Consider the following 23,204-nt stretch of genomic DNA (forward strand, 5'->3'; position numbering starts at 1 on the left):
ATGTGGGGGTGGGGGTGCACATGTGTGAGTGCACAGTGAACAAATAGTCCACAAAACTGTACCTCTACCACTGTCTCTCACATTTTCCATCTCATGGTCACCAGTTGGGTCTCCAGAAGCAAATGTTCAGAGAGAATCTGAGGCACAAGATGTTTATCAACCCCTGTGAAGGGAAGGGAAAGGAGGCAGAACTGAGCAGGGAAGAGCCCAACTGTAAGGAAGGCCCAGCAAAGCCTCAGTCAGGCAGCAGAGAGTCTGGAGCACATATGGGTCATCCAGGTAACCACCAAGGGCTGAGGCAGCTGGGCCTTTGTTCACCCACCTTGCTCGGTTATCAGTCTGGGGCTGCCCCACGAAGGGCAGCCTCAAAAGAGGCAGCTCTGCAGCTAAGGCAGACCTTGAAGGAGCACAGTCCCGCAGGAGGGCATCTAGACTTTCCTTGAAGGAGGTCTGGGTGGCGCAATTCCACATGTACCAAACCAAAATCCTACACAGTCTGTGACCCCATTGCCTCTCTGACCTCACCCCCCGCTTCCTGCAGTCTCACTGGTCTTCTTGCCAAGCAAGCCCCTACCTGAGGGATTTTGTCCTTGTGTTGCCTCTGCTTGCTCTCATGTCCACAAGATTCGCTCTTTTGGCTTCTTCATATCTTAGCTCAAATACTACATCTCAGTGAAGCGTTTTCTGAACACTATTTTAAATCTCTCTCACCACCCCCCAACCCTACTCTGATACCCCCAATCCTTCTTCCTGCCATATTTCTCTCCATATCATTTATCATCTTCTGACATAATATATAGTTGGTGGCTTACATATTTTTAATTCTTTCTCTTCATAAGCACTATGAAGACAGAGGATGCTTTCCCCTGTTGTGCTCACTGATTTATCCTCAGTACCAAGAACAGTGCCTGGCACACAGTAACCCTAAGGCAATGAATGACTACACAGAGAGTAAAAGAAGGAAGCTTCTGTCTCCTCAGCGCCCTCCACAAGCTCAGGACAAGAGAGATGCCTTCCATGCATTTCCTACCTTAGAGGCAAGGAACCCTGAACATGCAAATCTCTCATGTCATCTCTATTAGACACAAGGTAATTCTTATACTTCAAGCAACAATAAATATGCTTTAATTCTAGTTCCTAGAACAATCAAGCACTACTAAATTTTCCCACCAAACTCACATGGATTATTCACTAGGCTGATCAGAGCGCCCAGCTACACACTCCATTATCAGTAAACCCCATCGGTTCCAACTGCAGTTTTGCATGAAACCCATTCTTGTATCCCCTGCTGAAATATCAGTGGATTCTTGTCCCCTTCTCATTCCCTTTCCCACTTGGGGTGATAGCATTGAGAAACTGAGCTACTACCATTCTTTTTCCCATTATATCAATACCAGGTCTTACCAGTTAAGCTTTTTAGTAAACACTGCTTTGCTCCATTGGTTAAGAGGGCGGGTTCATGATATCTACAAAACAGAAACAGACACACAGACATAGAGAACAGATTTGTGGTTGCCAAGGGGGAGGGAGTGGGGGAGGGAAGGAGTGGGAGTTTGGCATTAGCAGATGCAAACTGTTATGTATAGGGTGGATAAACAAGGTCCTACTGTATAGCACTGGGAACTATATTCAGTATCCTGTGATAAACCCTAATGGAAAAGAATATGTATATGTGTAAGTGAATCACTTTGCTGTACAGAAGAAATTAACACAACATTGTAAATCAACTCTACTTCAATAAAATTTTTTAAAAAGAGTGTGGGTTCCTGGCTCCCCCACCTACCAGAAGGGTGTCCTTTGGCACATTGCCTAATAACCCCATGCCTCATTCTCCTCACGTGATCTGTCACTTAAGGCACTTTAGACACATAAAGCTCGGGGCCTGGCACATTGTTGGGACCTAGGAAATAGCAGTTTCTATGACTCCATAATTCTCTCTCTCCTGCCTGCCCCACCCCCATCTTTGTCACTGGTAACTGCGTTGCTCTCAATTTTTCCTTCTCCCTAAGTCCTTCTTCCAAGTTTTACAGCATCCTTAAATCTTAAAGTCTTACAGTCTTCTTGCCTCATTTTAAAATCTTTTTGTAAGTGGCTTCACAGATATAGAATATAGTAATTCCCAGGACTCAGGATGACCCATCTGGGGCTGGGTTAAGTGATAAAAATGGATTAGACGCCCACTCAAAAGGAGCATCATCGCCAGCAACAGGGACACGTTCCCCTTCCGTACTTGTAAGTTCCTCATTGCAACCCCGTGGAACCGCCCAGTAGTCCCCTGTCCCACAGGAAAAAAAAATTCTGTAGCTCTTTGAAACACATTGAAACATAAAACATGGCATTTCATGAAGCCAGTTTCTTAATTATGAAATCTAAGAAGTCACAGTTTTAGTTACTTTGCAACTAGACTAGTAATTTGTCATTGTTGTTTTACATTAAGATGGAAACCAAAAGCAAGATAACCTGTGAGCATCACCTTGTAGAGAGATTTACAACCACCACAGCAGCTTGGACCCCATCAATCTTCATTCACTGAATTAATGTGCTGGTGCTGGGGAAAGGGCAATAAACAGATAAAAATCCTTGGAGTCCTGGAACTTACTTCCTAGTGGGAAGACAGAAAATAAAGATCAGTAAGGGAAATATATATTAGATGTGGTGAGTGCTGTGGAGAAAAAAGCAAGGATGAGAGGATGAGAGGCAGGACATGGGAATGCAATTTAAAATTTAAAATCAAGTAGTCAAAGACCTTACTGAAAAGGTGATATTTAAATAAAGGCTCTAGAGAGAGGAAGGGGCCAGTCATGCAGTTACCTGGGATAAGAGCCATTTAGGTAGAATGGCACGTGCAAAGCCCTAGCCCTAAGTGGAAATATGTGAGTGAATTTGAGAAATAGCATTGAGGGCAATGCCCAGAGTGAGCGTGGAGGAGATGGCAGAGTCAGAGGGAAAGCAGGGGCCCGATCACACGGGGCCTTTCCGGTCATAGTAAGGATTCAGCTTCTACTCCCGATGAGATAGGAGCTTCAAGAGGCTTTGAGCAGAGGAGTAAGGTGATCTAACTTCCTTTTTAACAGGATTGCTTTGATTAAAGGAGTTGGAGACAGAAACAGGAGATACTGCCTTTAGACCCAAGCAAGAGGGGCCCCTGCCCTGGGCCCCATGTTGTACGGGGTCCTGCATAAAACAAACACACAACATGTACATTTATGATAGTACCCAGGGCATCCTTCTCAGTGATCAGGCTCAATTCCGGCACAGAACAGCCTGCAGTCGTAAATATGTATTCCCATGACTACCACATTTTAGACCCTTTTAGACTCTTCTCCACACCTCTTGCCACATTTTAGACCCTTTTAGACTCTTCTCCACACCTCTTGCCTCTTGCCCTTTTAGACTCTTCTCCACACCTCTTGGCACACCTCAAACAAAAGATGACTGCCTCCAAATGCCATCAAGGCTGCAAACATGGGAGCTGGACACTGCTTAGGAACGTGGGGAGGATTTGAGAAATGGATGTGCCTAATTAAGAGAAGTACGACTTCGCTTACTTACTTCCTCTTGGAGAGCATAAGTGCCATAGATAACAACATATTATGTCTCAGTTGTGCTGAGAGTCCATTTCCTTGCTTCTCTTTGTGTTCCAGTTCAGCATTCTTGAGATATTCACGAATGGCCCAGGGTTTGCAATGGTTGCATACTTAATGGCTAGAAATATTAAACAATTCATATCTCTCTAAATTTGTATTTATGCAGGTCCAAACAAAATTCATGCTGGAGCTAAATTCTAGAATATTGTTTCAAGAGATGATGCAAATGGCAATATAAGTGATCATAGTTTATAGGATGAAATTTAAATATTTTGAAATATTGTTTACAATAGTGGTAATGTATCATCTGCAACCCCAATTACAATACTTGAACATGATATGTAGAAGTTGTGGTTCTTATTGCTAGTTCAGATGAGCAAAGTTTCTCCAAACTGAATTGAAATTAATATGTTTAATTAATTTTTAAAAGACAAGGACTCAACAAGAGTGGTCTCATTTGATAAAACTATCAATAGAACATCAATTACATGGAAATCTTGGTTATGTGGCATATATTTTACTGAAATTAAGTTTTAAAAATAACATCTACAGGATAGACATATAGTAATTCATAACTTAAACTCTTTTTGTACTCATCCAAATATCACCTACCCATTAAGAGAACACCCAGACACACACAATAGTAATTCAGTCACCTGTTATGTTTTGCTTACTGTTGGTCATATAAAAATCATTAATTGTTTCTTACTTTATGAGTCAATCTAACAAAGTTATTTAAAATATGTTCTATTAAAGTAGGAGGATAGAACATATTTTAAATAACTTTGTTAGATTGACTCATAAAGTTCAAATATTTAGATATTTATTATGTTGGGTCCCATTTGTATTTTGGCCCCTTGTATCTTAGGGAAATCCAATTTGGAGGTTACTGTAATAAAAAAAATCCTGGCAATAAATGATGGTGGTCTCATCAGGGTATGGCAATGGAAATGTGAGAAGTCATCAAATTCTGAATACTTTCTGAAAGAAGCACCAGAAGGATTCCTGACAGACTGGATTTAGGTGTGAAAGGGAAGAATCAAATGACACAAGGTTTTCAGCCTGAGCATCTCCATAAAAAGTTGCCATTATGTGAGCTAGGGCAGGATGTAGGAAGAGCAGCTTGGGGAGACTTTCAGAAGCTTGTTTTGTCATGTTAAGCCTGAGATGTATTTTAACTCTCAGCAGTTTTTTTTTAATACATTTATTTATTTACTTACTTACTTACTTTTTGGCTGCATTGGGTCTTCATTGCTGTGCACAGGCTTTCTCTAGTTGCGGCAAGCGGGGGCTACTCTTCGTTGCGGTGCGTGGACTTCTCTTGCGGTAGCTTCTCTTGTTGCAGAGCATGGGCTCTAGGTGCACAGGCTTCAGTAGTTGTGGCACGCGGGCTGAGTAGTTGTGGCTCACGGGCTCTAGAGCGCAGGCTCAGTAGTTGTGGCGCACAAGTTTAGTTGCTCCGCGGCATGTGGGATCTTCCCAGACCAGGGATCGAACCCGTGTCCCCTGTTTTGGCAGGCGGATTCTTAACTACTGTACCACGAGGGAAGTCCTCTCAGCAGTTTAATACTCTGGGGAGGCATTCAGGGGAGAGGTCAGGATATGCAACGGTCATTAGGGTAGGAGCAGGATATGGGTTGCATTCAAATCCTTGGGATGCAAGACATCCACTCTTTGTTTTTGGGCTTTCAACGAGATGGAAGACATGGTATAGTTTAAAGAAGGGACATTGTTGTGCCACTTCACCCTTGTAGCAGAGAGTGGCGTGCAGAACCCAGAAGTCACCTCCCAAAGCCATCCCAAAGGCTAAGAACTTCCTTAGTTGGGATGCCCTGAGGAAAATTCATAACTAACCACCAACCCTGGATCCTAACCCTAAACTCTTAAGTTCAGACTTCCTGTAAAATGTTTACCACAAACACACATGTAAGACACCGCTGGATATCATAAATCCTCCATGTGAATTGTTCCTCTCTTACTGGCCCTCTGCCCAGCTGCCTTTTGCATCACATCCTTTGATGTGGTTTCTCTTCCATCTTCCTAGGTTAGTTGGTCTCAGCCTCCCAAATCCCTCCGACACAAAGATGGAGAAGGCATAAAGAAAGAAATATATCTATAAGAAAATACAGAGAGACAAAACTCTAAGTTCCTGGAATCTCTTCACTATCCCGTCCTCAAACTGGAAAAGAAAAGTCTAAGTGCAAATATCACTGTCTTAATCATTTGTGAATTCTTACTCTCCCTGTGACAAATACAAGCAAAGCCACAATTAAAGCAATATTGCAATCTAAATAGAGAAGAATTGCTGAAGCAAGGGCTAAATGTCAAGAGTAAACTTTATCCCAGCCTGCTGGGTAATCTTTGGATGAGAAACTAATGCAACATTTCCAAAATTGGCATCTTACAGAACGCTGTTCCATGGGATGCTGCTTGATGAGTTCTATGCTCAAAATAAATATAGTATCACTGGACAAAACAAAATTAAACAGATTTCTTTTCTGTGGGAATATCAGGGACTACACTAACATGCTCTATGAATCTTTAAAAGGGAGATAGAATATAGCATTTCCAACATTTGTTTGACACAGAACCCACTCTTTGCAGTAGCTTATAATAACAACTTCCAGTAATGGTTTTCCTCTGAACACAGTTTGAGAAGTACTATTCTAATATATATATACATATATATGAAGATCAAAAATAAATTATGTTTTTCAGAGTTTGTTTATCTGGCAGAGCAAGGCCAAAATGTTTCCCATCACTCACTCCCTGATTTGACTCACCAAGATTTGCAAATCTGCATAACTATATGCCTTCATTAAACCAAATTCAATTTAGAGTCAACAAATTCACTTCTTAATAAATGAGGCTGTTGAGTTATTATATAGTCACAGCTTTAAATATTCACATTGCAAGTGAATTCCCAAATACCCACCTGTTACAGCAATGTTATCACTGAATAACTAGAATTAATTATTTTAGAGATGATGATAATGAAGCCAAAGAATTTATCCAAATTAAGTGTTCTTCCATGAAGAAAGGGCTGAAACTTTAGATCAATAATGATTTAATTTTACTCTGAAATCTTTGGGGGACATTCAGTTCTTCTAAGCACAATAATTAGATGAATCGCTGGATCTTTGCTATGATGAAACAATATCGATATCAACTTTCTTTTTACCTTTTACCCAACACACAAGTCCATATAATACAGGTTTTTTATGAGCAAACCCTTACACACTGATTGATCTTAAAAATACTTTAGCTAGTCTTTACTATTCTTTCTGTGTATTCTCCCTGAATTAAACTAACATGGGAATAGTTCTATTTTGTAGGAAGGCAATCCTCCCAACAGAATTAGAAACTTTTGAGAAATACCTACCCATCATATGTCAGCTGTTAGCCTCACATTCACACTGAAAAGAGTTACACACATTTTTATGAGACAGAAAATATTTAGTAAGAATATATTTATTTATTACAAATTTCATTCATATTTTTGTATACAAATATTATTTAAAGGGCTTGAGAAATGCCATTATAATGCTAAATGAAAAAAGCTAGCTACAAAATTAATAGACACATGCTCTCAAATACATATAAATATTTTTTAAAGGTGATGTTCTAAAATAGGAATTATTGACTCTAGGTGATATAATTTTTTCTTAATTTTTCTGTATTATTTTTATAATCATGAAAAAAAATGAAGCTTACTTTTTTCAATAGCACTACCCAATGTTACCTGACTTACTCCACTAAATCCAAACTACAGTGTTGAAGATACAAGTTTATGGTGAAATGCCAGGGTTTTCCTCTGGGTACAAAAGGAACCCAGTAAAAATGCTATCATCCTCAGCACTGACATACACCCCATTCCAATCTTTTGAAACTTCCAGCCAGACTTGGTCCCCTGCTTTTAATTTCAAGATGATGAGGAGAGAAGCCTGGTCTATTTCATGACCATAGAGCGTTTCTCTGGACTTGAACTGCTTCCTATTCCAGGCCACCAGGCTGATCTGAGCAGGTCGGCCCCTCACGGTGACGTAGTAGGAAAAAACATATGCCCCAGGAATACTACAGTTAAATTTCCCAGTGACAGGGCTGTAGTTCCCTTGGTCGTTATAGAGAACCTTGTCAAACTTGATAGGGGCATTTGGAGGGGGGAAAGGCTTGGATAAAGCAGCACTGAAAGCTGACTGTGGGACTCTGGCCACCTCCCCCTTGGAGCCCTTGAGGCCACGAGAGCCCTTCTTCCCAATAGACCCTCGGACCCCTTTGCTCCCAAGTTCACCCTTTGGCCCTGCAGGTCCCACAAGACCAGGAGGACCCAACTCTCCCTTTTCTCCTTTAACTCCTGGATCACCTTGGGGCCCAGGCAGCCCGTCTGAACCACTTTTCCCTTCCATTCCAATATCTCCTTTGCTACCTTTTTCTCCTTTCATGCCCTCCTCGCCTTTTTCTCCTTTTCCCCCCCTCTCCCCAGAATCTCCACAGTAGCCCTTATCCCCCATCTCCCCCTTGTCTCCCTTGGCCCCAGGCTCTCCATTCAAGCCTGGTGCACCCACAGCCCCTCGGTCTCCTTTATCTCCTTTGGTACCATTGGCACACGTGTCCCCCTTCGAGCCTTTTTGTCCTTTCACTCCTGCCAGGCCAATATTTCCTCTATCCCCCTTAGGACCAAGTCCACCTGAAATGGAAAAATTAAAATAATGGTTAAGGCTCCCATATGGTATGACCATTATGCTATTATCAGAGAGCTCACAAAATGAAACAAAACCTCTTAACTGGAGCTGGAAACCTGCTTCTTGCCTGAGCAATGGCCATGCAGAGGAGATTCTTACACTGAGCCATTCAAATCAAGCGACTCCCTCATAAAGGAAAGAGTTCATGCTACTGAGAAGCAACAGCTTATATTCAGATCTTATATATCTAGTTTGTCTGTGTTTGTCTGTTTGACTTTTAAGATGATGAAGAATATTAGAACTATAGTTGCCCGTTGTGTTCCATTATACTTTGCATTTTGGCCCAACCCAGCTATTCTCCTAAATCTCCATATTGTCCATCCAAACCCAAAATCTTACAGGCAAAACACCTGCCACCCAGAAAGATTTAGAGGTCTTTTTCCCAAGGACAGCGAGAAAGAGGTGCAGAGTTCAGATACTTTTACCACTTCCAGACTCCTACACTAGTGCTGATAACACTCCATCCAATCAGTACGCTAAATTATTAGAAGATTATTACTAATTGATATTTCCATCTTACCTCCCTGATAACTTTAAATACAAACAGGAAGAAAATTAAGGGCCATACTGCACACGTGACTACACACAGTAGATATACTTTATACACTACCTGGTACTCCAGGTTTTCCTGGGTATCCTGGAACTCCGTTTGTTCCTTGTTCCCCACGTTCTCCCTTACGTCCTAAAATGATACCAAGATTAACTTTTTTCTAACTATATTAGCTATGATATAACAAACACCCATTTCACAACTGTGTCACATTCTAATGCTTCCTTTACCAAAATGTGTAAAGGTAAAACAATATGGAAAAAGAATTTATTGAGCAACATTAGGAATATTTTATTCCAATTGATGGTGAACCATTTAAAGTATATTTGGAGGTAATGCCAAATCTCTTCAAACAGATTTCAGCTTTTCCCTCAGCATTCTTGTAGCTCTTCAAATCTCTTACAAAACCTATGACATTCTGCCTTACATTATGTATGTCTGTGTTTGTGCTCTTCTTATTACGAATTCTGAACGACAGTTAAAAGGTCCTCTTTTTTTATATCCCTCACAATGTGTGAGAGATCGTACCATGGACCATATAAGCTAAAACACAGAGCACAACACTCTGCAGTCAGCTAAAACTATTCATGATAAAAACCCACACAGGGGGCTTCCCTGGTGGCGCAGTGGTTGAGAGTCTGCCTGCCGATGCAGGGGACACAGGTTCGTGCCCCGGTCCGGGAGGATCCCACATGCCGCGGAGCAGCTGGGCCCGTGAGCCATGGCTGCTGAGCCTGCGCTCCACAACAGGAGAGGCCGCAGCAGTGGGAGGCCCATGTACCGCAAAAAAAAAAAAAACAAACCTCACACAGGATAAAAAATATTGTCCTTGATATACATAAAGCACCAAGGAGAAGCTAATTTGCATTTTGTTTGGAAATTTTTTCATATACTCTTTGGGCAATTATAAAGCTGTGAAAATTCATGTTTGAAAAAATAAAAATATCTGGGCTTTTAGATATTTGCCATATTACCACAAAATGGACTTTTATACTGGGCCTGGCCAAAGGCCCATCCTGTTACAGTACAGCCACTCTAGATTTATTTTAATTGTAACTAATAATAGCAAAAATAACAGTAACAATAATGCCTAACTCTCATTGAGCACTTACTTTGCACCAGGTAATGTTCCAAGCTCTTAACATGAATTTTTAAATTTCAAACTTTAGTTTAATATTAATTTTTATTTGATAATAAAACAGCCTCTCATATAACAGGGAGTCTCACATAACAGAGCACATTTCATCAACTGGAATATTTTTCATTTACAAAAGTTTGTAGCATCTCCCATCAAGAAAGGTAGAGCACATATTTTTGTCACCACTTTCATCACAAAAGAAACTGAGGTATGAAAAAGTTTAGCAATCTGTACAGAGTCAGACATATATTGGTTGGCATCAACTTACCAGCCATATTATTTATGATATAACCAACATATTTTGTTTCATTTTTTCCAGGGAAAAAGAAACCCTAAGTCAAATTAAAAGTCATGAGAAGAGGGGGCTTTTCAAGATGGCGGAGGAGTAGGAGGACATGGAGTTCATCTCTCTCCACAAATGCATCAAGAATACATCTACAGGGCTTCCCTGGTGGCGCAGTGGTTGAGAGTCCGTCTGCCAATGCAGGGGACGCGGGTTCGTGCCCCGGTCCGGGATGATCCCACATGCCGCGGAGCGGCTGGGCCCATCAGCCATGGCTGCTGAGCCTGCGCGTCCGGAGCCTGTGCTCCACAGCGGGAGAGGCCACAACAGTGAGAGGCCCACGTACCATGAAAAAAAAAAAGAATACATCTACAGATGCAACAATTCTCACAGAACATGGGCTGAACGCTAGTAGAAGACCTTGGACACCAGAAAGGACAATAAAGATGCCTGCATAACCAGGCAGGATGAAAGAAAGGGAGAAAGAAGAGGAGAGGAAATGGGATGGAACCTGCTCCCCAGTTGGGGAGCTGAAGCAGAAGAGAGGTTCCCACATCTGGGGAAGCCCCCTCACCGACAGAGAAATTGGTTGGGACAGAAGGGAAGCACCTGAGGCTGTCAGAGGAGGGTGGAACGGCCAGTCTGTGGCAGAGAGCACAGAGTGAGACCTACACAGACAGTCCATGCAACAGCACTGCATGCCCCACACTGGGACGTGTGTCCACTGGTGCGCACGGCAGTGGGAGCTGGAGCATGGGGATTGGAGTACAAACCCAGGAGGAGTACTATTTTTGGCTGCAAGGAGACAGCCGATGGGGATGGGAGGGAGGAAATATGCAACTGGGAATGCCTATAGAGGAAACCTGGACTGCCATGGAAGCAAGGCACCACTGTTGAGTGACATGCAGGGGATGGAGCCACCGCTGCAGCCTCTCTCCCCATGCACCAGCCCCTGCCCATCCCCGCAGGTGCTAGGAGAGGGCTGGCAGGGCTGGCCCTCGCACACCTGCCACTGGGCACTAGAAAATGCTCACACTAGGCCAGATCTCTTGTGCCTGTGGCTGCCACTTCCCTGCACATCTGTCACCACTGGAGCTCCTGTGACCCAGGCAGCCATGCCACCTCCACGCCCTGTCCTCACTGGGGCAGGCCCAAGTGCTCCAGGGCAGCCTAGGGAGCAGAATCCTGTGGGTGGCCCACATGCAGAAGTGGGGCTAAAATCACAGCTGAGCCCCAGGGGCAGGGTGACTAAGGAAGAGGAATAAAAATCTTTCCATCAGTTGCACAAGCTACATATTAAGGCCCTGTGATCAGCTTCGCAGACCCTGCATCTATGGATCTGAATGGACAATGAGTGTTCCCACAAATGAAACTGGTCTAGCTCTGGTAGCTGTGGACTTTGGGGGCAAGCACACGCATGAGCTGGGCCAGATCAGAGTCTGACCTGTCCTCACAGTGCCCACAGCAGGTCGAGAGACCAACCTAGAGGCACTGGAGGGCCTACTGGGGAGGTGGAGGTGGGCTGTGGCTCAGAGCAGGGGCTAGTACAATGACAGCTGAGACCCCAGGAAAATATTATTATTACTATTATTATTATTATGTTTTGATTTGTTCTGTTGCTGGCTTTGTTTTTTGTAATTATTATTTTTATTTAGTATTTTGGGGGGTTTTAGGTTTGTTTGGTTTTTCTCTGTTTTTTTTTCTTCCTTTTTATAATTTTGTTAATTTTTTTGTTTTTATTTTTAATTGTTCTGTTTTTTCCTTTTCTTTGTTCTATTTTGTTTTTATCTTTTTTTCCCTCTTTCTGTTTTTTCTTTTAATCCTTTTTTAATTGTTTTTGTGTGTCTGTATTTGTTTGCTTTATTCTTCAGTTTGCATTCTGTTTTAGTTTTGTTTTTTGTTTTCTGTTTGTGTTAGTTTTGTTTTTAATTGTTTGATTTCATTTTGGGGTTCTGTTTGGTTGTTCTCTTGGGTTTTGTTTTCTTTGGTTTTGTTTTTGTTTCTTTTTGTGTGTGCATGAGTTTGTTTTCATTTTTGTTTGGTTGGTTTTGCTTTTACCATTTGGAGTTTTGTTTGTTTTTTGGTTTTATTGCTGTTGTTGCTATTTGTTTCTGTATTTGCTATTTCTCTTGGGTTTTGTTTCTCTTTTTGTTTTCCTTTGTTTTCTCCCCCCACCCCTTTTTTTCCCTTTATTGCTGTGATGTGTGGCTTGTGGGGTCTTGGTTCCCCAGCCAGGGGTCAGGCCGGAGCCTCGGGGAAGGGAGCACTGAGTCCAGGATGCTGGACTGCCAGAGAATTCCTGACCCCAAGGAATGTTAATTGATGAGACCTCTCCCAGAGGTCTGCATCTTGAATACAAGACATGGCTCTACCCAACTGCCTGCCCGCTCTAGTGCTGGATGCCTCACAGCAAACAACAAGCAAGACAGGAACACAAAACCACCTATCAGCAGACAGGCTGCCTAAAGTTGTGCTAAGCTCACAGACACCCCAAAACACACCACCTGACATGGCCCTGCTCATCAGAAGGACAAGATCCAGCTCCACCCAGTAGAACACAGGCACCAGTCCCTCCCACCAGGAAGCCTACACAAGCCACTGGACCAACCTCACTCACCAAGGGCAGACACAAGAAGCAAGAGGAGCTATGACACTTCAGCCTGTGGAAAGAAGACCTCAAACACAGTAAGTTAGACAAAATGAGAAGACTGAGAAATATGTTGCAGAAGAAGGAGCAAGGTAAAAACCCACAAGACCAAATAAATGAAGAGGAAATAGGCAGTCTACCTGGAAAAGAATTCAGAGTAATAACTGTAAAGTTGATCCAATTCTGTTAAACAGAAATGTTTAACAAGGACCTAGAAGAACTAAAGAACAAACAAACTGTGATGAACAACACAATAACTGAAATTAAAAATAAACTCAAAGGAATCAATAGCAGAATTACTGAGGAAGAAGAACAGATAAGTGACCTGGAAGATATGATGGTGGAAATAACTGCCATGGAGCAAAATAAAGAAAAAAGAATGAAAAGAAATGAGGACAGTCTCAGAGACCTCTGGGACAACATTAAAGGCACCAGTGTTCAAATTATAGGGATCCCAGAAGAAGTAGAGAAAGTGTCTGAGAAACTATTTGAAGAGATTATAGTAAAAAACTTCTCTAACATGGGAAAGGAAATAGTCAATCAAGTCCAGGAAGCACAGACAGTCCCATACAGGATAAATCCAAGGAGAAACAGGCTGAGACACATATCAATCAAACTAACAAAAATTAAACACAAAGAAAAAAAACTAAAAGCAGCAAGGGAAAAGCAACAAATAACATACAAGGGAATTCCCATAAGGTTATCAGCTGATTTTTCAGCAGAAACTCTGCAGGCCAGAAGGGAGTGACAGGATATATTTAAAGTGATAAAAGGGTAAAATCTACAACCAAGATTACTCAACCTGGCAAGGATCTCATTCAGATTTGATGGAGAAATCAAAAGCTCTACAGAAAAGCAAAGCTAAGAGAATTCAGCACCAAAAAACCAGCTTTACAACAAATGCTAAATGAACTTTTCTAGGCAGGAAGCACAAGAGAAGAAAAAGACCTACGAAAACAAACCCCAAAAAATTAAGAAAATGGTAATAGGAACATACATACTGATAATTACCTTAAATGTAAATGGATTAAATGCTCCAACCAAAAGACACAGATTGGCTGAATGCATACAAAAATAAGACCCATGTATATGCTGTCTACAAGAGACCAACTTCAGACCTAGGGACACATACAGATTGAAAGTGAGAGGATGGAGAAAGATATTCCATGCAAATGGAAATCAAAAGAAAGCTGCAGTAGAAATATTCATATCAGAAAAAATGGACTTTAAAATAAAGACTATTACAAGAGATAAAGAAGGACACTACATAATGATCAAGGGGTCAATCCAAGAAGAAGATATAACAAGAGTAAATATTTATGCACCCAACATAGGAGCACCTCTATACATAAGGCAAATGCTAACAGCCATAAAAGAGGAAATTGACAGTAACACAATAATAGTGGGGACTTTAACACTCCACTTATATCAATGGATAGATATCCAGACAGAAAATTAATAAGGTAACACAAGCTTTAAATGACACATTAGACCAGGTAGACTTAGTTGATATTTATAGGACATTCCTTCCAAAAGCAGCAGAATACACTTTATTCTCAAGTGTACGTGGAACATTCTCCAGGATAGATCACATCTTGGATCACAAATCAAGCCTTGGTAAATTTAAGAAAATTGAAATCATATCAAGCATCTTTTCTGACCACAAGGCTATGAGATTAGAAATCAATTACAGAGAAAAAAACAGTAAAAAAACACAAACACTTGGAGGGAAAACAATATGCTACTAAACAACCAAGAGATCACCGAAGAAATCAAAGAGGAAATCAAAAAACACCAAGAGGGGGCTCCTGGTGGCACAGTGGTTAAATATCCACCTGCCAATGCAGGGGACACAGATTCAAGCCCTGGTCTGGGAAGATCTCAAATGCCACAGAGCAACTAAGCCCGTGCACCACAACTACTGAGCCTGCACTCTACAGTCCACGAGCCACAACTACTGAGCCTGTGTGCCACAACAACTGAAGCCCACGCGCCTAGAGCCACAACAAGAGGAGCCACCACAATGAGAAGCCCGTGCACTGCAATGAAGAGTAGCCCCTGCTCTCCACAACTAGAGAAAGCCTGCATGCAGCAGTGAAGACCCAACACAGCCAAAAATAAATAAACAGAAATTTAAAATACCTAGAAACAAATGACAATAAAAACACAATGAACCAAAACCTATGAGAGGCAGCAAAAGCAGTTCTAAGAGGGAAGTTTAAAGTAATACAATCCTACCTCAAGAAACAAGAAAAATCTCAAATAAACAACCTAACCTTACACTTAAAGCAACTAGAGAAAGAAGAACAAAAAAAAAAAGTTAGTAGAAGGAAACAAATGAAATAGAAACAAAGAAAACAACAGCAAAGATCAATGAAACTAAAAGATGGTTCTTTGAGAAGATAAACCAAATTGCTAAAACTTTAGGCAGACTCATCAAGAAAAAAAGGGAGAGGACTCAAATCAATAAAATTAGAAATTGAAAAGGACGAGTTACAACTGACATTGCAGAAATACAAAGGATCATAAGAGATCCTTTGTAAGCAACTCTATGCCAATAAAATGGACAACTTGGAAGAAACGGACAAATTCTTAGAAAGGCATAACCTTCCAAGAATGAACCAGGAAGAAATAGAAAATATAAACAGACCAATCACAAGTAATGAAATTGAAACTGTGATTAAAAATATTCCAACAAACAAAAGTCCAAGACCAGATGACTTCACAGGCGAATTCTATCAAATTTTAGAGAAGAGCTAACACCTATCCTTCTCAAACTCTTCCCAAAAATTGCAGAGGGAGGAACACTCCCAAACTCATTCTATGAGGCCACCACCACCATGATATCAAAACCAGACAAAGATATCACACAAAAAAAGAAAATTACAGGCCCATATCACTGATGAACATAAACGCAAAAATCCTCAACAAAATACTAGCAAACCAAATCCAACAACACATTAAAAGGACCACATGCCATGATCAAGTAGGATTTATCCCAGGGATGCAAGGACTCTTAAATACATGCAAATCAATCAATGTGATACACCATATTAACAAATTGAAGGACAAAAACCACATGATCATCTCAAGAGATGTAGAAAGAGCTTTGACAAAATTCAACACCCATTTAAGATAAAAAAAACTCTCCAGAATGTGGGCATAGAGGGAACTTACCTCAACACAATAAAGGCCATATATGAAAAACCCACATCAAGCATTATCCTCAATGGTGAAAAACTGAAAGCATTTCCTCCAAGATCAGGAACAAGACAAGGGTGCCCACTCTCATCACTATTAGACAACATAGTTTTGGAAGTCCTAGCCACAGCAATCAGAGAAGAAAAAGAAATAAAAGGAACACAAACTGGAAAAGAATATGTAAAACTGTAACTCTTTGCAGATTACATGATAATATACATAGAGAATCCTAAAGATGCCACTAGAAAACTACTAGAGCTAATCAATGAATTTAGTAAAGTTGCACGATACAAAATTAATACACAGAAATCTCTTGCATTCCTATACACTAACAATGAAAGATCAGAAAGAGAAATTAAGGAAACAATTTCATTCACCATTGCAAAAAAAAGAATAAAATATCTAGGAATAAACCTACCTAAGGAGGCAAAAGACCTGTACTCAGAAAACTATAAGATACTGATGAAAGAAATAAAAAAAGACACAAACAGATGGAGAGATATACCATGTTCTTGAATTGGAAGAATGAATATTGTGAAAATGACTATAATACCCAAAGCAATCTACAGATTCAATGCAATCCCTATCAAATTACCAATGGCATTTTTCACAGAACTAGAACAAAAATTTTTTACAATTTGTATGGAAACACAAAAGACCCCAAAGCCAAAGCTATCTTGAGAAAGAAAAAAGGAGTTGGAGGAATCAGGCTCCCTGACTTCAGACTATACTACAAAGGTACAGTAATCAAGACAGTATGGTACTGGCACAAAAACAGAAATATAGATCAATGGAACAGGATAGAAAGCCCAAAGATAAACCCATGCACCTACAGTCACCTTATTTTTGATAAAGGAGGCAAGAATATACAGTGGAGAAAAGAGAGTCTCTTCAATAAGTGGTGCTGGGAAAACTGGACAACTACATGTAAAAGAATGAAATTAGAACACTCCCTAACACCATACACAAAAATAAACTCAAAATGGATCAAATATCTAAATGTAAGGCCAGACACTATAAAACTCTTAGATGAAAACATAGGCAAAACATTCAATGACATAAATCACAGAAAGATCCTTTTTGACCCACCTCTTAGAGAAATGGAGATAAAAACAAAAATAAACAAATGGGAAGGACCTAATGAAACTTCAAAGCTTTTGCACAGCAAAGGAAACCATTAACAAGACCAAAAGACAACCCTCAGAATGGGAGAAAATATTTGCAAATGAAGCAACTGACAGAGGATTAACCTCCAAAATATACAAGCAACCCATGCAGCTCAATATGAAAAAAACAAACAACCCAATCCAAAAATGGGCAGAAGACCTAAACAGACATTTCTCCAAAGAAGACATACAGATTGCCAACAAACATATGAAAGGATGCTCAACATCAGTAATTATTAGAGAAATGCAAATCAAAACTACAATAAGGTATCACCCCACACCAGTCAGAATGGCCATCATCAAAAAATCTACAAACAATAAATGCTGGAGAGGATGTGGAGAAAACGGAACCCTCTTGCACTGTTGATGGGAATGTAAATTGATAAAACCACTATGGAGAACAGTATGGAGGTTCCTTAAAAAAACTAAAAATAGAACTGCCATATGACCCAGCAATCCCACTACTGGGCATATACTGAGAGAAACCATAATGCAAAAAGACACATGACATGCACCCCAATGTTCATTGCAGCACTATTTACAATAGGCAGGACATAGAAGCAACCTAAATGTCCATCAACAGAGGAATGGATAAAGAAGATGTGGTACATATATATAATGGAATATTACTCAGCCATAAAAAGGAATGAAACTGGGTCATTTGTAGAGACGTGGATGGACCTAGAGACTGTCATACAGAGTGAAGTAAGGCAGAAAGAGAAAAACAAATATCATATATTATCCCATATATGTGGATTCTTAAAAAATGGTATAGATTATCTTATTTGCAAAGCAGAAATAGAGACACAGATTTAGAGAACAAACGTATGGATACCAAAGGGGAAAAGGGTGTGGTTAGGATGAATTGTGAGATAGGGATTGACATATATACACTATTGATACAATATATAAAATAGATAACTAATGAGAACGTACTGTAAAGCACAGGGAACTCTATACTCAATGCTCTGCAGTGACCTAAATGGGAAGGAAATCCAAAAATGAGGGCATATATGTATATGTATAGCTGATTCACTTTACAGCAACTATACCCCAATAAAAATTTTTCAAAGAAGAAACCAAAATAATTTTTTTTAGTTTCTTAATCTCTTTTATTTTATTTTTTAATTGAAGTATAGTTGATTTACAATGTTGTGTAAGAAACCAGAATATTATCAGTGTCCCAGAAGACTCTATTGTGTCCCCTTTTTGTCACAGCCTGACCTTTGAGAGTAACTACAGTTGACTTTTAGCATCATAGACTTTGGGGGGTTTGTACTAACCACTATATAATTGAAATTGTATAGTATGTAATCTTTTGTGTCTGAATTCTTTTGCTCAACATTATATTTGTAAAATTGATTTATACTGTTGCATATAGTTGTTTGTTGGTTCTCATTACCATTGTATAAATATGCCAGTATTTAATAATCTACTATAAAGAATTTATTAATTTTACAATAAAAGCACAATGGCTGTAAATAAATAAATAAATACATAAATAAAAGTCATGAAAAGCAATTCAGCCAAATTTCATAAGACTAGCTAGAGAAATCCCACCATAAGCTGCTCAACAGAGTTTTCTAAGTAGCTTGCTCCTCTTTATCATTCCATTTAAAATTTGGAAATTAGGGCTTCCCTGGTGGCACGGCACAGTGGTTAAGAGTCCACCTGCCGATGCAGGAGACACGGGTTCGTGCCCTGGTCCGGGAAGATCCCACATGCCGCGGAGTGGCTAGGCCCGTGAGCCATGGCCGCTGGGCCTGCACGTCCGGAGCCTGTGCTCCGCAACGGGAGAGGCCACAACAGTTAGAGGCCCGCGTACCGCAAAAAAAAAAAAAAATTGGAAATTTACCCATAGGCCATCAGGAGAACATCTGTATACCTTTGAAGATAAAGAACATAACTATGAATGGAAGTGAAGGAATAATTCTATTCCCAGTCCTTGTCAATATTCATATCCTGACCTTCACTGCAGTTATTCTGGTTCTCGAGTTCATTTAAAGAGTTTAACTGCTTATAATGAATTTACTCAATCAGATAATGATTAAGTAAAAAATACAGTCATTCTACTCATTTATTTTTTTAACTTTAAGTTTTAAATAAGAGTCCAAGTTAAGTGGAAGTAAAAGGAAAATACAGTTGTCACTTTATAGAGACTGGCTAAATGATTTTATACTTTTGATCCTTCATCAAAGCATATTCTTAAGAACCTCATTTTATAATACTTCCCTGTTGTTTTCTTCTACTTCCAGAAGTCTAACTTTCAAAATGTATGAATCGCTGAGGAGGTTCATCACTCATCTTTATTTCACAGGGCTTTCTGCTAACATAATTCAGCCACAAAAGGATTAAATGCTTCCAAGAATGAAAACCGCATAACTGACAAGTGCGAAGTGGCTCTCTCTTACCTTAGCATCTTTTTTGAGTAATTACTTCACTGAATGTTCTACCAGAAATGAGTTAGGCGGTTCCTGAGCCATGCAGAGGGTGATGTATAGATGATATTATGTCTTTTGACACGTGACACTAAGGCTAAAACATTTAACTTGATGGATATATAGTATTTCTACAGGCTGGTGGTATTCCCTGAGGAATTTCTAAATGTCCCAGTGAATCTATAACCTTCCCTCAATACCTTGAAGCACTTATAGAAACAGGGATTTCCCAGAGCAGAGCACCCTCTTTGCTGATACATCTATGGAATTACAGAATTTCTGAGCTGGAAAAGATCTAGGAAAGCCCCCATAATGACAAATCTTCTTTAAACAGGGTACAAATAAATATCTAGTCTAGTCCTCTCAATTTCCAGATGAGGTAAAGTGACAGGTCCAAGCTCACTGCAAATAGCTTGACTTCTTCCATTTTAATTCATTCTCTTCCCACCGTTGACACTGCCCCTGATTTGAGAGCAAGCCAAAGGATATGTCATACTCTCCTTAGTAGGTAGGCTATCCATCTATATGGAATATTCTAGAGGATTGCCTGCTCTGATTAGTTTTATGTAGTATGAAATTAATTTGCATCATAAAGAAGAACTCAAACAGGAGTATATAGGAAAGGACCCTTCCCCAGAGTCTATGCCCTGTGGCTCCCAGTCACTGAGTCAGCCAGGTGGACTACAAGGAACAGAAAAGGTATGTGTGGGGGAGGGGAGTATATTACCAGGCAAGTTTAAAATTTCTCAATTGGCTATTTATAAAGTTCACATTTTTATATCAAATATAACTCACAATATGCTTTACCAAGTTTTTACATTTTAAAAAATAGATCTACCTGCAAGAATCTGGTATTTACTTAACAAGCTGCTCTTCTTAAAAATGATGCAGAACATCTCTTGAGTTTTGACATGAAATGGATATAATTACCTACCCTTCTCTCCTTTCTGGCCTTTTGGACCTTGGGGTCCAGTGACTCCTGGTGGCCCTAGGATCCCCATACCACCAGCTTCTCCCTTAAAACCTGGAAATGAGATTTAAAAACCATCAGGGTAGAAAAATTCTCTTTTGAAATTCATTACTTCCCAAAAAATCAGTCATTTTATTGAGGCCAATGACTGTCAGTATCCTAATGATAAAATCTGGGTGAGAATAAACTATTACAGAGTTCTAAGGCCAATATTTTTGTCTGATTTGCAATTTTGCACTACCTGAATAGATAAATTCAGCCCATTAGTACTTGTCACTGAATTCATGGCAGTGATCAAATGATTCAGAGAAGCAGTACTATATCAAACAACAAGAAAAGATGATTATCTGACTCTTAACCTCATGTGGACCACACTTTCAAATTGGAAGTAAAACCACAATACCTAGCACTTTTGGTTTTCCCATTCCTTCACTTATATACTCATTCAGGAAAAATTGCTGAGCCCCCCTACACACCAAGCATCCTGATAGGTGTCAGGAATCAGCCATCAACATTCCAGCAGTCCCTTCCCTCATGGAGCTGAGAGTCCATGGAAGATAAACATGAACAAATAACCACACAAATAAATAGAAATGGCCACACTGTTGTTAGTTATGTAAAGACAAGAGAAAGTTCCTATTGTAGATGGTGGTTTAAAAAAAAAACTGATTTATGGGATCAGAGGATACCTCCTGGAAAAAAATGTCATTAAGCTAAGACCCAATGAACAAATTAGAAATTTCTGAGACAAAGAAAAAAAAAAAAACATGGATGAGTATTTCAGGAAAAACAAGAGTAGAAAAGACCATGGTGTTTTTAAGAAACTGAAAGAAGAGCACCATGGGCGGAGCTAGCGATCAGGGTAAAAGAGGCTGAGGGGCAGGGGAGGGGCAGATGGTGCAGGACTCAGACCTCACTGGTGTCCTCGCTCATCCCAGCAGCCCAGGTCCACTTCCACTTACCTGGGCCACACAGACACCCAAGCCTAGGACAGTTATTGTTCCTGCAACCCCAGCCCTGTTCAAGCTTGATTGGAATAATTTATGGCCAGGTTCTTTGAAAGTTAACCATATAAATAAGTACACTCAATTAAATTGTAATCTTTCATCTTAATTATTATAATTAAGTTGATGGGATGGAGAAAATTATTTTCAATCTGTTGAATTTCCTCTTTGAAAGAACGCTGTATTTGTTTAGATGAAAAGCTTTAATAAATTGCATGCAATGGAGGTTAAGGCTGAAGGCAAGCTTAAGAAGCCAAAGTGGTGGTTAAGTTCTTCTGTCTAAAAAAGAAGGAAGAGCAGAGAGGAAAGGAATGGAGAACAAAGAGCAGGGGAGGCAGAAGCAAGCAGAATGATCAATTACAGTTCACTGTGCAGTGACCCCCCTTCCTCACGACCCCCAAATGCCCAATGTGGTTATGAGGGAAACACACACGGAGCACACAGCAACTGCCTGCAAGGGCACAAGGGGAAGGCAGGCTGCCCCTTCCATCTAGGCAGGGTGTACATCTTGGTTAGTTTAGTGTAAATATCGGAAGGCTGGACCTAATGGAAGAGCTGGGGCTGGAGGGTACACAAACCGAGTTTGACACCAGGTTCTATACCCTCAGGTACTATAACCTCTAGAATTACCTGAAACTCTCTGAAACGCAATTAAATTATGCACTGAAATGTAATAATATTTTAATCATTTTCTACAAAGATGAGAAACAACATAAAGTGCTTAACAGTTATTGGCACATAGTAGGTAGCTATTATATAACTGAATTAATGAGAGAAGCTGGAGATAAAATTTCAAATGGAATTTTACCTTTACGAGCTATTAGATAGAGCTGAGCTGTATACTTCAAAACACTTTCATTCAGAAACTCTGTAAAATTAGGCTCATAACTTTTAAAGTCTACATTTATTATTCACATTACAGTAGATAACACACATGTGATGTATGTACTATGTGTGTTAATTAATGTATGTAATAAGCTGAGCTCTAAGAACAGTGCAGCTAAATCCACCACTGGGTAAGACAAAAGCCCTGATGCTATGACTTATAAGACAGTTTAGCAACCAGCTGTGTTTACATGACCCCCTCCCGCTCCCTGCTAGCAGCTTGCCAGACATGATACTAAGAGAAATCCTGGTAAATATAATTTTCTCAGTCTAATTAGATCTCCAGTAATGTTTTGGCAAGCCTGAAATCTTGGTTCCCCAGACCCCTGCCCAGCTTCTTTCCCATTCAATACCACCTCCACATAAACACTGATCACATTTCCCAAAAGCTTCCTGAAATGGGATGAAATAAATGAAAAGCTTAATGAGGATGCAGAATTCCTGATTTTATAACTTTAAATTCTTCAGGCAAGACACAACAAATATTTATATGTAATTCTTTCAGGGAAGAGTGGATTTGAAATTGACATTCTGATCTCACTTTTTCCTTGAATTCTCTGCTGTAGGACATGTGAAAGCTGAACTGTATTACA

The 23,204-nt window shown here is 40.0% G+C and overlaps 1 protein-coding gene across 1 annotated transcript in view; it reads right to left on the reverse strand.

Annotated features, from left to right (window-relative positions):
- Positions 1-7,375: 7,375 nt before the first annotated feature.
- The window catches only part of OTOL1 (otolin 1), a gene marked incomplete at its 3' end in the record, with an annotated part of 59,511 nt that continues 43,682 nt past the window's right edge, over positions 7,376-23,204 (reverse strand). Inside the window, exons 3-5 of the mRNA XM_082839902.1 lie at positions 20,687-20,776; positions 8,940-9,011; positions 7,376-8,274 (exon numbers count right to left, since the gene is read on the reverse strand). Of these exons, the coding sequence (XP_082696028.1) occupies positions 7,376-8,274; positions 8,940-9,011; positions 20,687-20,776 (1,061 nt within the window). The remainder of the gene's footprint in view (positions 8,275-8,939; positions 9,012-20,686; positions 20,777-23,204) is intronic.

Source organism: Leucopleurus acutus (assembly GCF_964270905.1).
Source record: "Leucopleurus acutus genome assembly, chromosome: 5".
NCBI classification, from domain to species: Eukaryota; Metazoa; Chordata; class Mammalia; order Artiodactyla; family Delphinidae; genus Leucopleurus; species Leucopleurus acutus.